Source organism: Musca autumnalis, unplaced genomic scaffold (assembly GCF_047663935.1).
Source record: "Musca autumnalis isolate F117 unplaced genomic scaffold, ASM4766393v1 scaffold_4, whole genome shotgun sequence".
Classification (NCBI taxonomy): Eukaryota; Metazoa; Arthropoda; class Insecta; order Diptera; family Muscidae; genus Musca; species Musca autumnalis.
Window position 1 is genome coordinate 250,847,721 of NW_027411977.1, and position 15,983 is coordinate 250,863,703.

Sequence of the window (15,983 nt, forward strand, 5' to 3'; positions counted from 1 at the left end):
ATCTACTCTTATTCGGCTTACTGGGAAAATTTTGTGGATGCTGTCTTCTACAGTTCTACTTTACTAGGCGTTTAAACACAGACAGTATTGGCAAGACAATAGCAAAGTTACAAACCATTTTCACCAATACATTCATATTTTTCTCTATACATATTTAAAAATTTATAAATGTATTTGTGAAAAAGGTTTGTATTTTTGCTATTGTCTTGCAATACTGACATTTGTAAACGCCGGGTTAGCTTGAGGGCATTGAACTGAATTTAAAGGCATACTGACATGTAAAGACAAGACATACATATGTGGTTTTATTTAACAGAATAACCACAATAACCAAACAGAAGCATTACAGAAATATGTTAATGAAAAATCGCTTTTAAAAACTGAAAATTAGAAATAAAATTATATGAAACTAGCGGACCCGGCGAACTTCGTCTCGCTATTAAGGAATAAAATTTCATACAAAAACTCAATTTTCGATTTTTCCAATTTTCCGACTTCTCCAGAGAGATTTTCCAAAATTTTCTTCCGTAAAGACCTTCTCCTCGAAAATACGAATAACTGACAAAAAATTTTACAGAAATCGGCCTAGCCGTTCTCATTTTATGAATTACTATACATTTTTTACACCATTTTTATATATATATATATATAGATGAAATATATGAATTCAAGGATATATGTATTCCCGAAGAAATCCATGTCAATTGAATCGTTTTAGTTGCTTAAATATTTATAACATTTATAAAAATAGCACAATTATCGTTACAAAGCCACTCACTCAGGTATAATAACGTAAGACCTTCACCTTCCTACCACATTATTAGCCAAATATCTTGTGACCGAAAAACCCCGTTTAACACAAAAACCGCAATAAAAACATATAAAAGTTTATTAATCTAGAGAAACAAATGATTTCCCTTAAAAAAAAAATACATTTCATCTTGTTTTTTTTTTCAAAATACAAAAACACATTGTACGTTCTGTGAAAGTTGAAAATATTCAACTTTCGATTTTATACGCTCGACCATGGTAGAACAAAGAAGGTAAAGTAAATACTACAACAAATACAACTCAACAATAACCACAAAAGAAATTGTTTTTGTTTGTAACGTTACTGTCACCGGTACATGTAAACAAAACAAGGAAATGTCTATAAATTATTGGAATTTATAAAACTAATATTTTTTTCACATTTGATTGAATATTTTGAAAAACATGAATGTAAACTCGTTATATTTTCAATTTAAAAGTACCCATAGCATTGTACTAAATGGATAATTTCACGCAAAAAGGAAAATTCTTGCAAAAATTTTTATATATTATATTTTATTCCTTTAACTCCCACTGGATCATAGGGCGCTAACAATAGCCGTTTTCCATCTCACTCGGTTTGGATCTCATTCCGGCTTCTGTGAAACGTCTCCAGGGTTTCTTTGGTCTTCCAACCCTTCTTCCTTCTTGGTTGAACGGATTCCAGCTTCGAGCTTGTTTTGCTATATTGTCATCACGGCGTAGAGCATGTCCAATCCATTGTCATTTACATTTTCGGATCCCAGATCCATCTGATTAGCTTGGCGTAAGAGCTCTGCGTTCGTACACACGGCCAGAATATACGTAGAATCCGGCGAAGACAGCAATAAAAACTTGTAGTCGTTTCGAACTTTACTCCATTAAAAATTTCCGTCTTGTAAATTACCGCAAAAATGTTCGCAACTTTAGTTTGTATTTTTTTTAGAACAACTTCTTCGAAATTTATACACTCTTGCAAGCCCTACATAAGGTCGGCCAATAAGCCCAGCTGATTATTATGTTTGATGTCAAAAACATTATTGTGATTTACCCCCTGTTTTTGTAAAAAAATTTATTATTCTCACACGAATTGTCAACTTTTGTAGATCTATTTACACGCCTTAGCGCAAATGTAGAGCGCTGATTTTTAAATGAGGAATTCTTAACTATATATGGAACTCATCTACGAAAAAATAAGTTTGTATGTCATCTGTGGGCTGAGCTATGGATGCCTAAATTATTACGAACTTAGACGAACGAACAAAAATAAGTTACAAAAACAGGGGGTTAAAATACGAAGAAACTGAAATCACAATAATGTGAAATCTATCATGTTTGTTGTCAAATGTTGTTAACAGTACTCTGAATGGCCGACCTTCTGTAGGCCTTGCACTCTTGTTTCTCGTTTCTCTTTTGAAGAAATGAAGTCGGCAGCGGCGGGTAGGGATCAACCAACTGTTTTTGTTCTGTAGGGATCTCTAAAGCAACTGCTTATAAAATGTATCGAACGGAATGCATTTTTCATAACTCTGTTGGAATACATCGAAAGATGTTGTGAAATCATAACTCCAATTGCACAACCTCCAATTTTTTTTGCTGGGAGGCTACTATACAATCTTAGCAAAAAATTTTGGAAGTTTTGCATGTGGAGTTATGATTTCACAACATCCTTCGATGCAGTCCACACGGAGTTATGAAAAATGCACACCGTTGGATAAATTTTATAAGCTGTTGCTTAGAAATCCATACAAAAAAAAAAAACAGTTGGTTGATCCCTACCCGCCAGTGGCGAAATCATTTATTCTAAAAATAAGAGGGAAGAATTTGTTATAAAATAAAGAAATAAAAACTTAAGTTGCGAACATTTTTGCGGTAGTTCACGAGACGGAAATTTTTAATGGATTGGAGTGCAGTTGGAGTCCATGTCGAAAGCTGAACTAGTGAGTCCATGTCCATGTCGAAAGCTGAACTAGTGATGGGAAGGCAACATAAAAAACCTTTAGGATGATGAAGCAAAATCAGATGCGCTTGGATTAATTGGAGAACGGAGAAAGTAAACTCAAATGTGATTGAATTTAATGGAAACTTTTTTTAATTCGTGTTTATATAATAAAGTTCTTTGTGTTCTTGTTTTACACAAATAATAAATGCATTTTATTTATTTTGGGATATTTCGCAATGGCTTGCATTTTAATTGCATCTTTAGACTGATTAAAAATGCAATCCGAAGAATGCATATAAATTCATTCCAAAGAACTGCATCTTAAGTTGTGATTTGGATCGAAAATGGAGTGCATCCTAGCTGTGTGTTGTAAAATTCATAAGTGAATTCATAGGAAAAGATGTACTCCAACGGCAAATGTACCGTACACTTTTAGTGATTCAACTGCATCCGTGGATGCAAACTTTTTGCTGGGATGTAGTGAAGTCCTGACTCCACATTGCAAAACTTCCAATTTTTTGCTGGGTTCTTGTTGGCTACTATACAATACAGTACACAAAAATACTATAGCGCATTTACATCAAGGGTTTAGTAAAACGAGTCATTTGAGTTGTCACTTCCATTCAATATCTGTCAAATAAATGACGTATTTCCCAGTGTAGATAAGATATACCTGTTTTAAACGGCGTTTGCATTAGAACTTTTTGCCGGGTTAGCCTTTTTTATGAGGGTTTGTTACACGTTTGCGCTATGGAATTGACATTTGAAACCCAGTTGTTTTATTAAAACCGATTAAGTGCAAACGGGGTATTAGACTTATGCGGTTACGAGTATATGCAAGGTATACGGTTTTATGCAAGGTAAATGCAATAGAATTGACTATTTAAATCAACGGGATTCACTAAATCCAGTACAACGTAAACGTAACAGAATAGTGTAACAATAATCAATGTATTTGCATTGGTGTATTGGTTCTACAGTGTCAGTTTTATTTAGGCTTAAACACCTTCAAGAATATAAAGAATATATACCAACATTGATATAAATCTAAACATCTATAAGTCTACATACCCTATTGCTACTTTAACAGTAAAGCAACTACTAGTGTGTAAATGTGTGGTCTGTTCCAGTACTGCAAGAATCTACTAATTTTTACTACTTTTTTCGATAACATAAAGGAAAATTTGTTATCGTAGTAAAAAAATAGTAACTTCTTGCATGTTCTGGAACAGGCATGTTGTTGTCGCTCTAGAGTGTTTAGCGTAGAGCTGGCAAACCATCGATATTCCCAACATTAGATATTTTCGATATAATATTTTAAAATATCGATTGCTATCGATATTATCGTCCAGTTGTCAACACCATTAATTTGGAGATGAAAATGGCGGAAATGTCAATGCTTTTCTTGACATTTTGCACAAGTAGTTCACAGAAATGCAAAGGAGAATAAACAATTGCTTTAATATTATACAAATATTAAAAAATACATTTTATTTTTCCGAAAAATGTGTACGTGTAACTACGAACTTACTTTCTCACACACAATACCGAAAAGCAGCGAAATTTCTATGTATTTCAGTGAATTTTAGGTTGGGGATTTTTGTTCCGATAATATCGATAGGCAAAACTATCTATCGATATTTAATTTTTAAAAAAATAATCGATTTTATCGATAGTGCCATCGATTTTTTGCCAGCTCTACTTTAACGTTTGATTGTGTTCCTATCATGTACGGGGTTAATATCGAAAGGACGCCGTCACGTTGGTGTATGACACAGGCATTGTACTTTGTCAGTGCATACTAGGGATATGTAATGGAAAGCAATAATCGATTTTTCGACTTTTCGATTTTGGTCTAATGCCCGTAATTTCTACGCGTAGTTATCTATGAGTTCATAGATATCCCCCGTGTAAGCAAAATTTCATAATTTTAATCCATAGGTAACGTTACCAGGTCGAAAACGGCCGTGTTACTTACACCAAGGATTTTGCCTGGTTGATCGTTGCCAATGTGTTGAAAATTGTAAAAGACTTATATGTGGCAATGTTTTTGCGAAATCATGAATGAAAATCACCAATGTTACCACATGTTTTCAAAATTTACACGCCTCGGTAAATGGCACGTAGAAATTACCAAACGCGTAGGTAAAGATAACTAATAGGTAGCTACCTACCCGGTTACCTAGGGCTAGAAATTACGGGCATAAAACTAAAAATGCAATTTTTCGGTCTTGCGATTATTTCAGTTGTCCTAAAACTCGACTTTCGTCTTTTTCATAACAGCAGAAAATCGATTATAATCGACTATTGGTCGATTTTCGAGTTTTCTTTTCAAACTGTAAAACCGCCACAAGTGTAAAACCGCCAAGTCCACTATCTGTCTGTGAGTACACACGCTGCGACTTTTAATGCATCACCGTTTTCGTACTTGTAGGGTTGCATTTTTTCGTAATATTGTAAGAAGCGTAATTTTTGTAACAAACATGAACGATTTTACATACATGTTATGATTGTTGAATGCATGTAGGTATAAATTGTTAAACCAAAATTATTGAAACAGGTACAAATATTTGCTAATATTTCTCGACAAATGTAAATAACAAAAGGTAAAAATGTATTTTCCAACATTCGGGTTATTCCATTCTACGAGATACAGGTAATAATTATTGAAATATTTTTACGGAATGTTGGGCAACAAATTGTACGGCGTCTATTGCTCTGTTCCAGTACCTGCAAGAAGCTACTATTTTTTACTACGATAACATTTTTTCCTTTATGTTATCGGAAAAAATAGTAAAAATTAGTAGATTCTTGCAGTACTGGAACACGCCTAATATTAATCCAATCGATTCAAAAAATTAAATTCTTTTTTGCAATTTGCATTTTGATGTTTTAAAAACACATTTGGAACACAAGCAATTCAGTTTGAACCATGGCAGGTAGTGGTATCACACCAGCTGATCGAATATGAAAAGTCAAATCCCTTTATAAAAAATTTATTTTTGTTGTAATTTCCCCAACAACATAAAGAAAGTTTTGACATAACATATTCAAAATTATACGATGCCACTACCTGGGGCTGGATTCTCGTTCAATGAAAATTTGAAATGAAAAATATTTCCTTTATAATTTTTTTTCATTTGACAGTTTTCTCCTTAATAAAAGTTTTCATTTCAAATTTTCATAGAAACAGAATTGAGCCCCTGGGTAATTGTGCCATGGTTTCAACTATGAAGGCAATAAAAAACTAATAACATACTTATCAAATAAAAGAGGAAGTTAAGCTGAAAGCACATACAACGTTTGAGTAAAGTTTTGCGTTGGGCATTGACAAAAAAAAAAAAAAAAACAACAACAACAGGGCGACGCCGACACCAAAGTCCGGCGTTGATGTATTTGCCGGCATATATTTCAAATGAATTTGAATTTTTCGGCATCATGCCCAACAGTGTAAAAACGGCCAAAACGACACAAAACTTTACTCAAAGTCCCAATTTACATTAGGCGAGTTTACTTGCGGCAATTGTCAGTTTGTAGGTGAGAGAGGGGGCTGAGAGGCAAAGGGTTACCATATGCCTCACCTCTCTCTCCTTCAAACTGACAATTGCCGCAAGTAAACTCGCCTAATGTAAATTGGGACAAACGTTTATCTGTTTTCAGCTTAAAGCTGAAAACACATACAACCATGGTATAAGTAAAGAGGTAGATTTAAATGAAAAAAATCTATAGAACCCTTGTTTTTCTTGAATTCTTAAAACTTCAAAATAAAAGCAACAAGTGGGTTTGTTTACAATGTATTTTTTAAGCATTTTATAAAAAAACGCGAAAAATGAATGAAGAGTTAAGTTTTCTCCACATAATCGAGTTGTGAATATGATAAACAGATTGTTTCAATGCAAATCTCACCAATTTCTTCCATACAAATGGCCTAAAAACAATTTTAAAAATCATTGAATTCGATTGTTTTTAAAATTGTTTGGCATATTATTCAAACACCACACACACATACACAGTTTGTTTATATTGTTTTGAAGTTTTAGGCATACTCGAATGAAAAAATTTAAATTGACATAAAGCTTTGGCTAACCTTTCTTATTAAACCATGCATACAACGTTTATCTGTTTTCAGCTTAAAGCTGAAAACACATACAACGTTTGAATAAAGTTTTGTGTCGTTTTGGCCGTTTTTACACTGTTGGGCATGATGCCGAAAAATTCAAATTCATTTGAAATATATGCCGGCAAATACATCAACGCCGGACTTTGATGTCAGCGTCGCCCTGTTGTTGTTTTTCTTTTTTCAACGCCCAACGCAAAACTTTATTCAAACGTTGTATGTGCTTTCAGCTTTAGTCCTTTTATTTTTATTACATTCTTTTAAATCCATAATGTACATTAAATAATTGTAACATACTAAATGGTATTAATGAATTAAATGATGAGTCATGAAATTTTACATTTCATACATTTTCATTCCCTGCATCACTAATATTTTTTGCAACACCGCTAAAAAAAATGGTGATGCATGCATCAAAAGTCGCAGCGTGTGTACTCACAGTAGGTCTGTTCCTGAACTGCAAGAATCTGCTAATTTTTACTATTTTTTCCGATAACATAAAGGAAAAATTGTTATCGTAGTAAAAAATAGTAGATTCTTGCAGGTTCTGGAACAGAGCAAGTATGTATGTGCAAACTCGCAAATCGATCACAAGATAATCGATTATGCGATTTTCTCTCCAGACAAAAGTCGACTACGATTTTTAGATTTTTGACCGCAAAAAGTCGATTAACTGAAAGTCGACTTACCTATCCCTAGTGCATACGTTTGTTTTGTTGTGTTAAGTGATATCATTAAAAGAAAAATAAAAAAATAACAATAAATAATAATAATAATAAGAAACAAAAATAGACATTTCTCGGGCAATCATGGAACATGTGTAACACCAGCAAATGGATAAACAAAGTCAGGAATCGTCGGGCCATAAACCCAAACAAAGAACCCAATCAAATTCGCAATTTTCTAGTCAAAATGTTCACAACAATTTTCCATTGATGAGCTGCGATTCTGGCCTGTATACATGTAGCTCTAACAACAGCGACACTGCATTCGAATCTGACACAGATTCGAGCAATTTTAGCTCAAGATTGAAGCAAGACCAGTCACTCCACTTGGCTCTGCAAGATGTGAGCAAACTTCGCAGTGAATTGGAGCGCTTAACAAAGTCCGAACAATGGTATAAACAAGAGTTGAGAAACCAAAAGTCAACCAGACTGGAAGACTTGGAAAGGATATATAGTCGAGAACGCAAGTACATGGAAGAAAATCAACGACTTCAAAAGGAATGTCTACGATTATATGAAAAATGCAGTGAGCTGGAACGGGAAGTCGAAAGGCAGCAACAGGAGACCACCGACAGCGGCAGCGGCAGTGTAAAAGAGGCAGACATGAAGACGATTGATGGTAATACAAACAATTTCGAAATGCAACAACAAATGTCAATCATTAGTGACCAACAAAAATTGATTGCTGTTCTGAGAAAACAAAAGAAAGCTCTTTTGAATGACCTCAAGACACTAACAGAGGAAAAGGATGAAAAAATTATGGAATTGCAGAAATGTCTTGCAGATCTAGAATTCGACAATAAGTGTATAACAAAAAAGTGCACAGAACTTTCCAAGGAACGTTCCCAGTTGGCTGGAAGTTTATTTGATTCAAGAACGAAGCTGTCACTAGCGTTGGATGAAAAACTAGGCTTACAAAAAAGCTTAGTTTCATTAAAAGAACAGCTTGATATACAGGAGAAATTGGTGAAACTAAAAGAGAATGAAATTGCCCAAATAGAAAACGAATTTAGGGAAAAAATTAGTAACGAAAATGATTTAGATGAAGTCCATAGTTTAAGTTTGAAGTGCAATGAAGACATTAAAATCAAGACGATTGAAATAATAGAATTGAGAACACAAATCAGCAGTATGGAAGTAGAGCTTGAACATCTGCAAGAACTACAGGCACAAAATGAGCAACAACAGAGACTTATTGAGCAATTAAATTTTTCCCTTGAGGCAAGTCAGATGGAGTTACAGGAAATCCGGAAATCACAAATAATTCAGACAAAACGAATAGATGAACTGCAACAGGAAACAGAGCTGCTAATGCAGGAAAAGGAAGACAGCCTTAAAGAAGCCATGAAACAAAAACACAATTTTGAGAATATTTGTAAGGAATTGAAAAACACAAAAGCTAAGTATGTAAGTATACAAAATCTATACAAGGAAACACAATTCAAGTTAGAGCTTTGTGAAATGGAGCAAAGCAAAATTAAGTTTCAACGTGAAAGTGATCAAAAAGAGATCCAGGAGTTGAGGCGAAAACTCTCGGAATATTTACAACAAACCTCGAATCTCATAGAAAAGATGCTAGAATTGGAGACTCAGTTAAGGCTGAGTGTAAAAGAAAATGCTCAACTGAAGGAAGAACTTGAAAAACTGCAAGAAGAGCTCAAAGACCTCCTACCAATCGAAAATAATTGCACAAATGAATGTAATGAATTTCGCATGGACTTTATGAAACTTTCAAAGGAATTTCGTCGCTTACAAGGCACTTTGGAGAATCACGGCGCATTGACTTTCAATGATACATTTCAAGATATGTCTGTTGCCACGGACGAAATTACAGCATCTGGTGGAGATACCGATTTAAAAAGGCAATATTCAATTTTGCAAGGAAATACTGATGCCTTGGAGTTTTTCCTTAATGAAAAGAAAAACCTAGTAAAAAGTCTAACACTAGGTCAAGACCAAAATAAGCAATTGGATATCTTGCTAAATGAAAATGAAGTTCTGAAGAAAAGAATTTGTGAAATCGAAAACGAAAGCAATATCCTACAACTTAAAAATGATATCCATGCAGCGACCCAAAAATGTATATCACTGCAAATTCTTTCCAAAGAACAGGAAAGAAAAGTAAGCGATCTACAAATGCGACTTTTGTTCAATGATTCTCAGCTATATAAAACTGAAAAGCAATTAAAAATTCTCCAAAACGATACAACTGAAGCCCATGTATTATTTGCACAAAATCTTGAATTAAAAAATGAACTTGAAAGGGAACGCAGTTTAAAAATGAAATTATATGAAGAACTTGCGAAATCAAGGGAACAGTTGGAAGCTATGACCCAATCACTAGAAGAAAAAACTTCCTCAAAACCGAGAACTGTGAATCAAGCTGTACAATGTGACATTCAAAATCAGGAGGAACTTTGCCAAGAAGTGAAACATCTTAAACAGCAGATACTTGATTTGCAGAATAAACAAGATCAGTACATGGCTATCGAGTCGCACAAATCGGATGAACGTTTACAACTTTTAAACAAATTATCGGATTTGCAAAACTCAAAAATGCAGTGCCTGCAAAACAATCAACAAGACTGGGAAGATATGCTGAATTCTCTTAACCACGTTCAGTATATGGAAGAACAAACACGGAAAGAACTCGAATTAAAAAGAATGGAATTGGAAGAATTGAACCAAGTTTTTGCCGAACAAAACGAAGAACTGAAGAAATTGGAAGAATTCACAGCGTTATTAGAACTTAAAAGACAACAAGAAAAAGAGCAAATAAGACAAACATTCCAGACTGAAATATATGCGTTGAAAGAGCAGGTATTACATTGCCAGGATGAAATTAGAAAACAGCAAGAAATAAATAGATCACTTCAGGAGAGAAACAGTAGAACCCAACAGAACTACGACGAAGATTGCGCCATCGAAGTAGCGGACTACAAAAACGAGGTACGAGCATTGCAAACGAAAATAGAAAGAACGCTTCAAGAAAGAGATGAAATGTTTGAACGTATTCGCGATCTGGAGCATGAATTAAACGAAATGAAAAATAATCGACGCGAGGCAGTTTTACTACCACAACAACTCGCACTTTGTGATGATGCAAGTAATTGCGACACTCAACTTAAATCTTTAGATGTAAAAAATCAAATTGGCGAAGACCACATACGTATTTTAACAAAAGTACTTGAATCGGAATTTGCACGAAAAATGCAAAGATACGATGAGCACATACACTCTTTGCTAAGCAACGTGAGTGCCCTCAAGAAGTCGCTTAAAATCAGCGAGCAAAAAGCAGCCACATTGAGCGAAGAACATTATCGAGCTATGGAGGAAATTAAAGATTTTCACAAGACGAGGAAAAATCTGGAAGAACTTCGTCTGAAATATGAACAAAGTCAAAATACAATAAAGGTAGATAAGTAGTTAACAGTGCTCCTATTCTTTGTTTTCTAATTTAAATGTATTTATATTTCAGGAACTTAGTAGCGAATTATCGTTTGAAAGAAAGAAATTTGAGTCATCCGATGTAGGCAAATCATCACAAAATGAAGCTTCAACATACGAGGTGTCGAATTTAATTGATGACTACAAGAAGGTATGCAATATAAACACAATGCATTATGTTCTACCAACTTTAGTAATATATATATATTTGTTTTTAGTTAATACGACAATCTGCCGTGGTTACAAAGAGACCCGCCACCAATGTAATACTTGATTTGATTCAACGTAGCAATCAATGTGTGCCAAACTGTAAAAAACTCGAATCAGGTATTGATGACTTACGTAATGACCTGCAAAAGTTTTTATCGTCATACGGTCAAAAATTGCCCACTTCCTTTATTAATACAGCTACTTTGACAGTTCCTCCCTCTCTTATGGATGAACTTAGGGCTGCCTCCGAATCATTCTAAGCATCGCTCTAAGTGACTTCTCATCTTTAAAGTGCCAATTTTTTATTAATTTGTTGTAGAACTTTTTATTTATTGTGTTTTGTACTACATTTTTTGTGTACCCTCTGTTACTTTACTGTTCTTTTTAATTTATTTAACTGTTTTTTTATTTATAGGCAATTTTAACGAAAATACATGACGGTAATTAAATATATTACCAATAAAAGAACAAAATATTATTTCTAAAAAAAATTTTATATAGGTGTATTAAATTATTCCTTTTTATTTTGAACGAAACTTTCGATCATTCTCCTGTTCTTCTTGGCACTTTCTTTGAAATTATTCCAGTCATTTGGTGATATGATCCCTTGAGCATCTTCATGGCCATCCAAACCATATCCTGTAGAGTAGACAGATTGGGCTCCTTTGTAAGATTCAATGTCAATTTCAATTTTTCTAGGATTGGTCATCTCATTAGTTACAACGGAGCTATCTATATTGATTTTATTTTCATCGAAGCAAGTGTAGGTAGATTGTAATATCTTGTTATCAGTTGTTGTATAACGCTGAATTCGTCATCCAAAGGTATGTGAGGGGCATTCAATGTCGCCACAAATCCATTGATCTATGAACTATGTTTTGCACATAACATGTTAATTGAAACAAGTGTTATGAAGAAATTACCGTTTTTATAGGACATCTTTAGGTTTTCAATATACGAAATTGTATCAATAGGTGAACCTATAACTGTGCCTACTACCAACGACATGATAAAGATATTCAAATAAATTTTTGAAGAACACATCGTGTTATTGCCTAGAAGCAAATCACAAAACTAAATTCATATTTTATTCGAAATGTACATAGAATTTTTCGTGCCTTATTATATAGACGTATATCTAACTCTAATACTTTGCAAAATTGTAGAAACAGGAAATCAGATAAAGTACATTCAAATTAAAACAAATGTATTTATTAAATGAAATACATGCAGGGACTAAAACTTGAATACAACAAGTAAGTTGCATTATCTAGTTTGGTTTCATTTTAAAACTACAAATGAAAACTTAATAATTAGACCGGGAGATAGTTTTTACGTAAACACCGAACAAGTGTGGGGATCCCAAAAGTCACATTGGGACAGATTTATTTCATAACATGCAATTTTAAGCCGTATGGCCGACAACTCGTTTTTGCCCATAATTAATTATTGTCGTTTTTGCCCATAAAATTAATTATTGTAGATAGATAGATTCAGTTGACAAACAATTTTAATATTTATCAAATCAGACAAATTCTTTATAGAACTTAACGTTTTTGTGAAGGTAAGACGAAACAATCAAATTACAACTAATTCGGTTAAGTTGTGTGCTATTATGTGAGGTTTTTATTATTATTATTATTATACATGTTCACTATAGAAACAAAGAATATACGGTTATATTGTAAATATTTATGATATCCTTTATTAAAGATTTAAAATACTATGGAAATAATTTAGTTGACTAAAACTATTTAGGACAATAATTTAATAATTTGTAAACATTTATTGGGTAGTTTATGTTTTGTATTTTTTGGAACCGCTCTTGGCTCAATGGGCTAGGTTCCATTTATGAAAATAAATTGAAATTATTGCTTAAGCAGTGCCAAGGTGAATCGACACTGACCCAATATACACTGAAGGGGCTAAAAACGTATATGTGCCCGGAAGCTAAGATAATGACGTATAAGAAAAAAATTAAACATTTTTAAGATTTCCTGTAATTTATTGGTAGAAAAATTAAGAAGCGTTTTAATATTACATTTTGCGTATCGTCACCTGAAATGCCGAAAGACGTAACCCTCAAAGGGTGACGGTATGCTCTCTGTTATTTATGTTGTTTTCCTTTTTTATTAAGAATTTTAACATAAATCAAAAATATTACCTATAAAGTACATATTTGGTATTTTCCAGAATTGCAAGAATCTACTATTTTTTTTGTATCATAAAGGAACAATTTTGTCGCAATAAAAATTTGTAGATTCTTACAGGCTCTGCAACACATATTATATGACTTTTTAAGCATTGGATTCTTCGACCACTTTCATGTTCCTTTTGGCACTGTCTTTGAAATCATTCCAATCGTCTGGTGATATGGTCCCTTCAGCCCGTTCGTGCCCACCTAAACCATATCCTGTGGAGTAGATAGATTCGGCTCCTTTATAAGATTCAATGTCAATTTCAATTTTTCTAGATTTGACCATCTCATTTGTTGCCACAGAGCTCTTTGTACTGATTTTATTTTCATCAAAACAATTATAAGTGGATTGTAATAACATGTTGTTATCAGTGGCGGCATGACGCTGAATTCGACATCCAAAGGTGTATGTGGGACATTCAATATCGCCACAAATCCATAGATCTGTGAAGTAATGATCGTCACATAACATGTTAGACGAAACAAGTGATATGAACAACTCACCGTTTTTAAAGGACATCTTAATGTTTCCAATATAAGAAATTGTGTCAATAGGAGCACCTAAAACTGCGGTTACTACCAGCGATATGAAGCTATTCAAATAAATTCTTGAAGAATACATCATGTTGTAGCCCAGAAGCAAATCACAAAACTAAATTCACATTTTATTCAAATTCCCCGAGAATTTCTAGTGCCTTATCATCATAAAGGCTCTCTGTACACAATCTGATTTAATCTAAAAACGCATCTCTTAATTACATATAAAATATCAATTATTTTCAACTGTGATAGCTGTAATGTGTACACCTGCATACAAACGAAAACTATACATTGCAAAATCGCTCTTGCTATATGTATATAGTAGTTTTCACTTACCTGAGCATTGAAAAATTGCAGACATTTTTGTGCATGTAAGCCAAAAATGCAGTTATCCTAAATAAATTTGAAAAATAGCATATTTGTTCTACACAATAAAAATGAAATTGGGCAGCTAACGCCAAAACGCAGCTAATGCAACTACGTGAAAACCACTGTATATAAACAGGAAATCAGATAGTGTCTTCTAAGTAAAACAAATGTATTATATGAAATACAATACACGTAAATTTCATGTATTTACCTTTGTTCCGTATTAAAAACGAAAACAAGTTAATTTGACCGGGGATACCTGTTTCCATATACACCGAACAAATGCGAGAACCCCAAAATCACATTGTAGCAGATTCAGTTGGCAAACAATTTTAAATCGCACAAATGTTTTATATAACTTTATTTGTTTAAAATTTGTTGAAGATAATAACCTGAACATAGAAATTCAAATTCGTTCGAACTACTAATTAACTTTTCTTGTTGAACAATATTTCACTCATTTTCGTTTTCATTTTCGTTCGACATAGTGAAACAGGCTGTAAACTTAGATAAACCTAGAATATGTACATCCCGAAGTAGTTTGAGATCATACTAGGCAGTTGAAGGAATTTTACATTGTCCTCATCACAATCGTGAAAATGGAAATTCTTTCGTGAGAAAACGTCCCCGTCACTTATCTTTTTTGATAAACTAAACGAAATAAACTTTCTTTTATTCACACGACTTAAACGAACGGACAGAGAATAAACAGCAAAGTACACTCCTAATAGTATAACAGAAATATCACATTCAGCAAGCTACAAAAAAATGAACAGAAGAAGAAGAAATCAGTTATTAAATTCTTATACCTGGCAATCATGAATAAAAATTCCGTGCGGAATTTGTTCCCTTTCTCCTATTTAACATTTTTGTATTTCGACATTTATGTCTAAAAGGGGATTATTTTTGTCGATTAGGCGAGAATATTCCATTCTGGAGGTTTCCAAGTTTCAAAATATTGATTTTTAAAGAATTTAACCTTTTTAAATTATTTTTCATGCGGAAAAATTCCGAGGGAAATATCCATAATTGCCCTGATAAATTACAATTAACATTGGTGCTATTCCAGAACCTGCAAGAATCTACACATTTTTACTACGATGACAATTGTTCCTTTATGTTATCGAAAAAAATAGTAAAAAGTTATAGATTCTTGGAGTTCTTGAACAGACCAGTTATTTGTTTTAATTCTCTCACTTCGAAATACTGTCTAATTGTTCGTTTATGGCAACACACTCGTATCTCTCTTGGGGAGATACGAAAGTTTTCACCTATCTGGCTTTTATACGAAATGACTTAAGGCGAACTGAACCAAAAAAAAAATTAATATTTAATTTTATATTTGACTACTATCGACATCACCAACATCAATATGCTTCTATCTCTGTGAGAAAATTTCGTGATGATCCGATCAAAATTCCGACCTGTAGTGTGGTTGCAGAAAAAGTGGAAAAAAGGGATATATTACCGTCTGTTGCGATATTTCTATTATTTGACCACCTACGCCAACCTACTTTGCATAATTTTAAAGACAGTATCTTCTACTTTCTTAGTCAGGCTTTGCTTTTAGATGGACCCCAACCAAAGGTGTTATATTCGTCATAATTATTAAAATCGCAAATAACGAGAACCTACTTTACATCATTA

At 33.4% G+C, this 15,983-nt stretch overlaps 3 protein-coding genes across 3 annotated transcripts in view; 1 reads left to right on the forward strand and 2 right to left on the reverse strand.

Moving 5' to 3' along the window:
• CrebA (Cyclic-AMP response element binding protein A) overlaps nucleotides 1-15,983 on the reverse strand; it is a 220,645-nt gene that overhangs the window by 52,406 nt on the left and 152,256 nt on the right. The gene's annotated exons all lie outside the window — the stretch shown is intronic.
• Nucleotides 7,520-11,721, forward strand: LOC141400608 (uncharacterized). Its single transcript, XM_073979893.1, has 3 exons — nucleotides 7,520-10,987; nucleotides 11,052-11,171; nucleotides 11,239-11,721. The coding sequence occupies exons 1-3, from the start codon at nucleotides 7,682-7,684 to the stop codon at nucleotides 11,488-11,490; spliced, it is 3,678 nt and encodes a 1,225-aa protein (XP_073835994.1). The 5' UTR covers nucleotides 7,520-7,681; the 3' UTR covers nucleotides 11,491-11,721.
• On the reverse strand, nucleotides 12,914-14,093 carry LOC141400609 (uncharacterized). The gene is made up of 2 exons (XM_073979894.1): nucleotides 13,932-14,093; nucleotides 12,914-13,871 (listed from the first exon to the last, which is right to left on the reverse strand). The coding sequence occupies exons 1-2, from the start codon at nucleotides 14,050-14,052 to the stop codon at nucleotides 13,528-13,530; spliced, it is 465 nt and encodes a 154-aa protein (XP_073835995.1). The 5' UTR covers nucleotides 14,053-14,093; the 3' UTR covers nucleotides 12,914-13,527.

Excerpts from the sequence above, each read along its gene's own strand:
- LOC141400608 (XM_073979893.1), top strand. The coding sequence starts at position 7,682 with ATGGATAAACAAAGTCAGGAATCGTCGGGCCATAAACCCAAACAAAGA. Across the intron at positions 10,988-11,051 it reads AAAGTCAAAATACAATAAAG|GAACTTAGTAGCGAATTATC; the intron begins GTAGATAAGTAG and ends TTTATATTTCAG. Across the intron at positions 11,172-11,238 it reads TAATTGATGACTACAAGAAG|TTAATACGACAATCTGCCGT; the intron begins GTATGCAATATA and ends ATTTGTTTTTAG.
- LOC141400609 (XM_073979894.1), bottom strand. The coding sequence starts at position 14,052 with ATGATGTATTCTTCAAGAATTTATTTGAATAGCTTCATATCGCTGGTA. Across the intron at positions 13,872-13,931 it reads TAAGATGTCCTTTAAAAACG|ATCTATGGATTTGTGGCGAT; the intron begins GTGAGTTGTTCA and ends ATTACTTCACAG.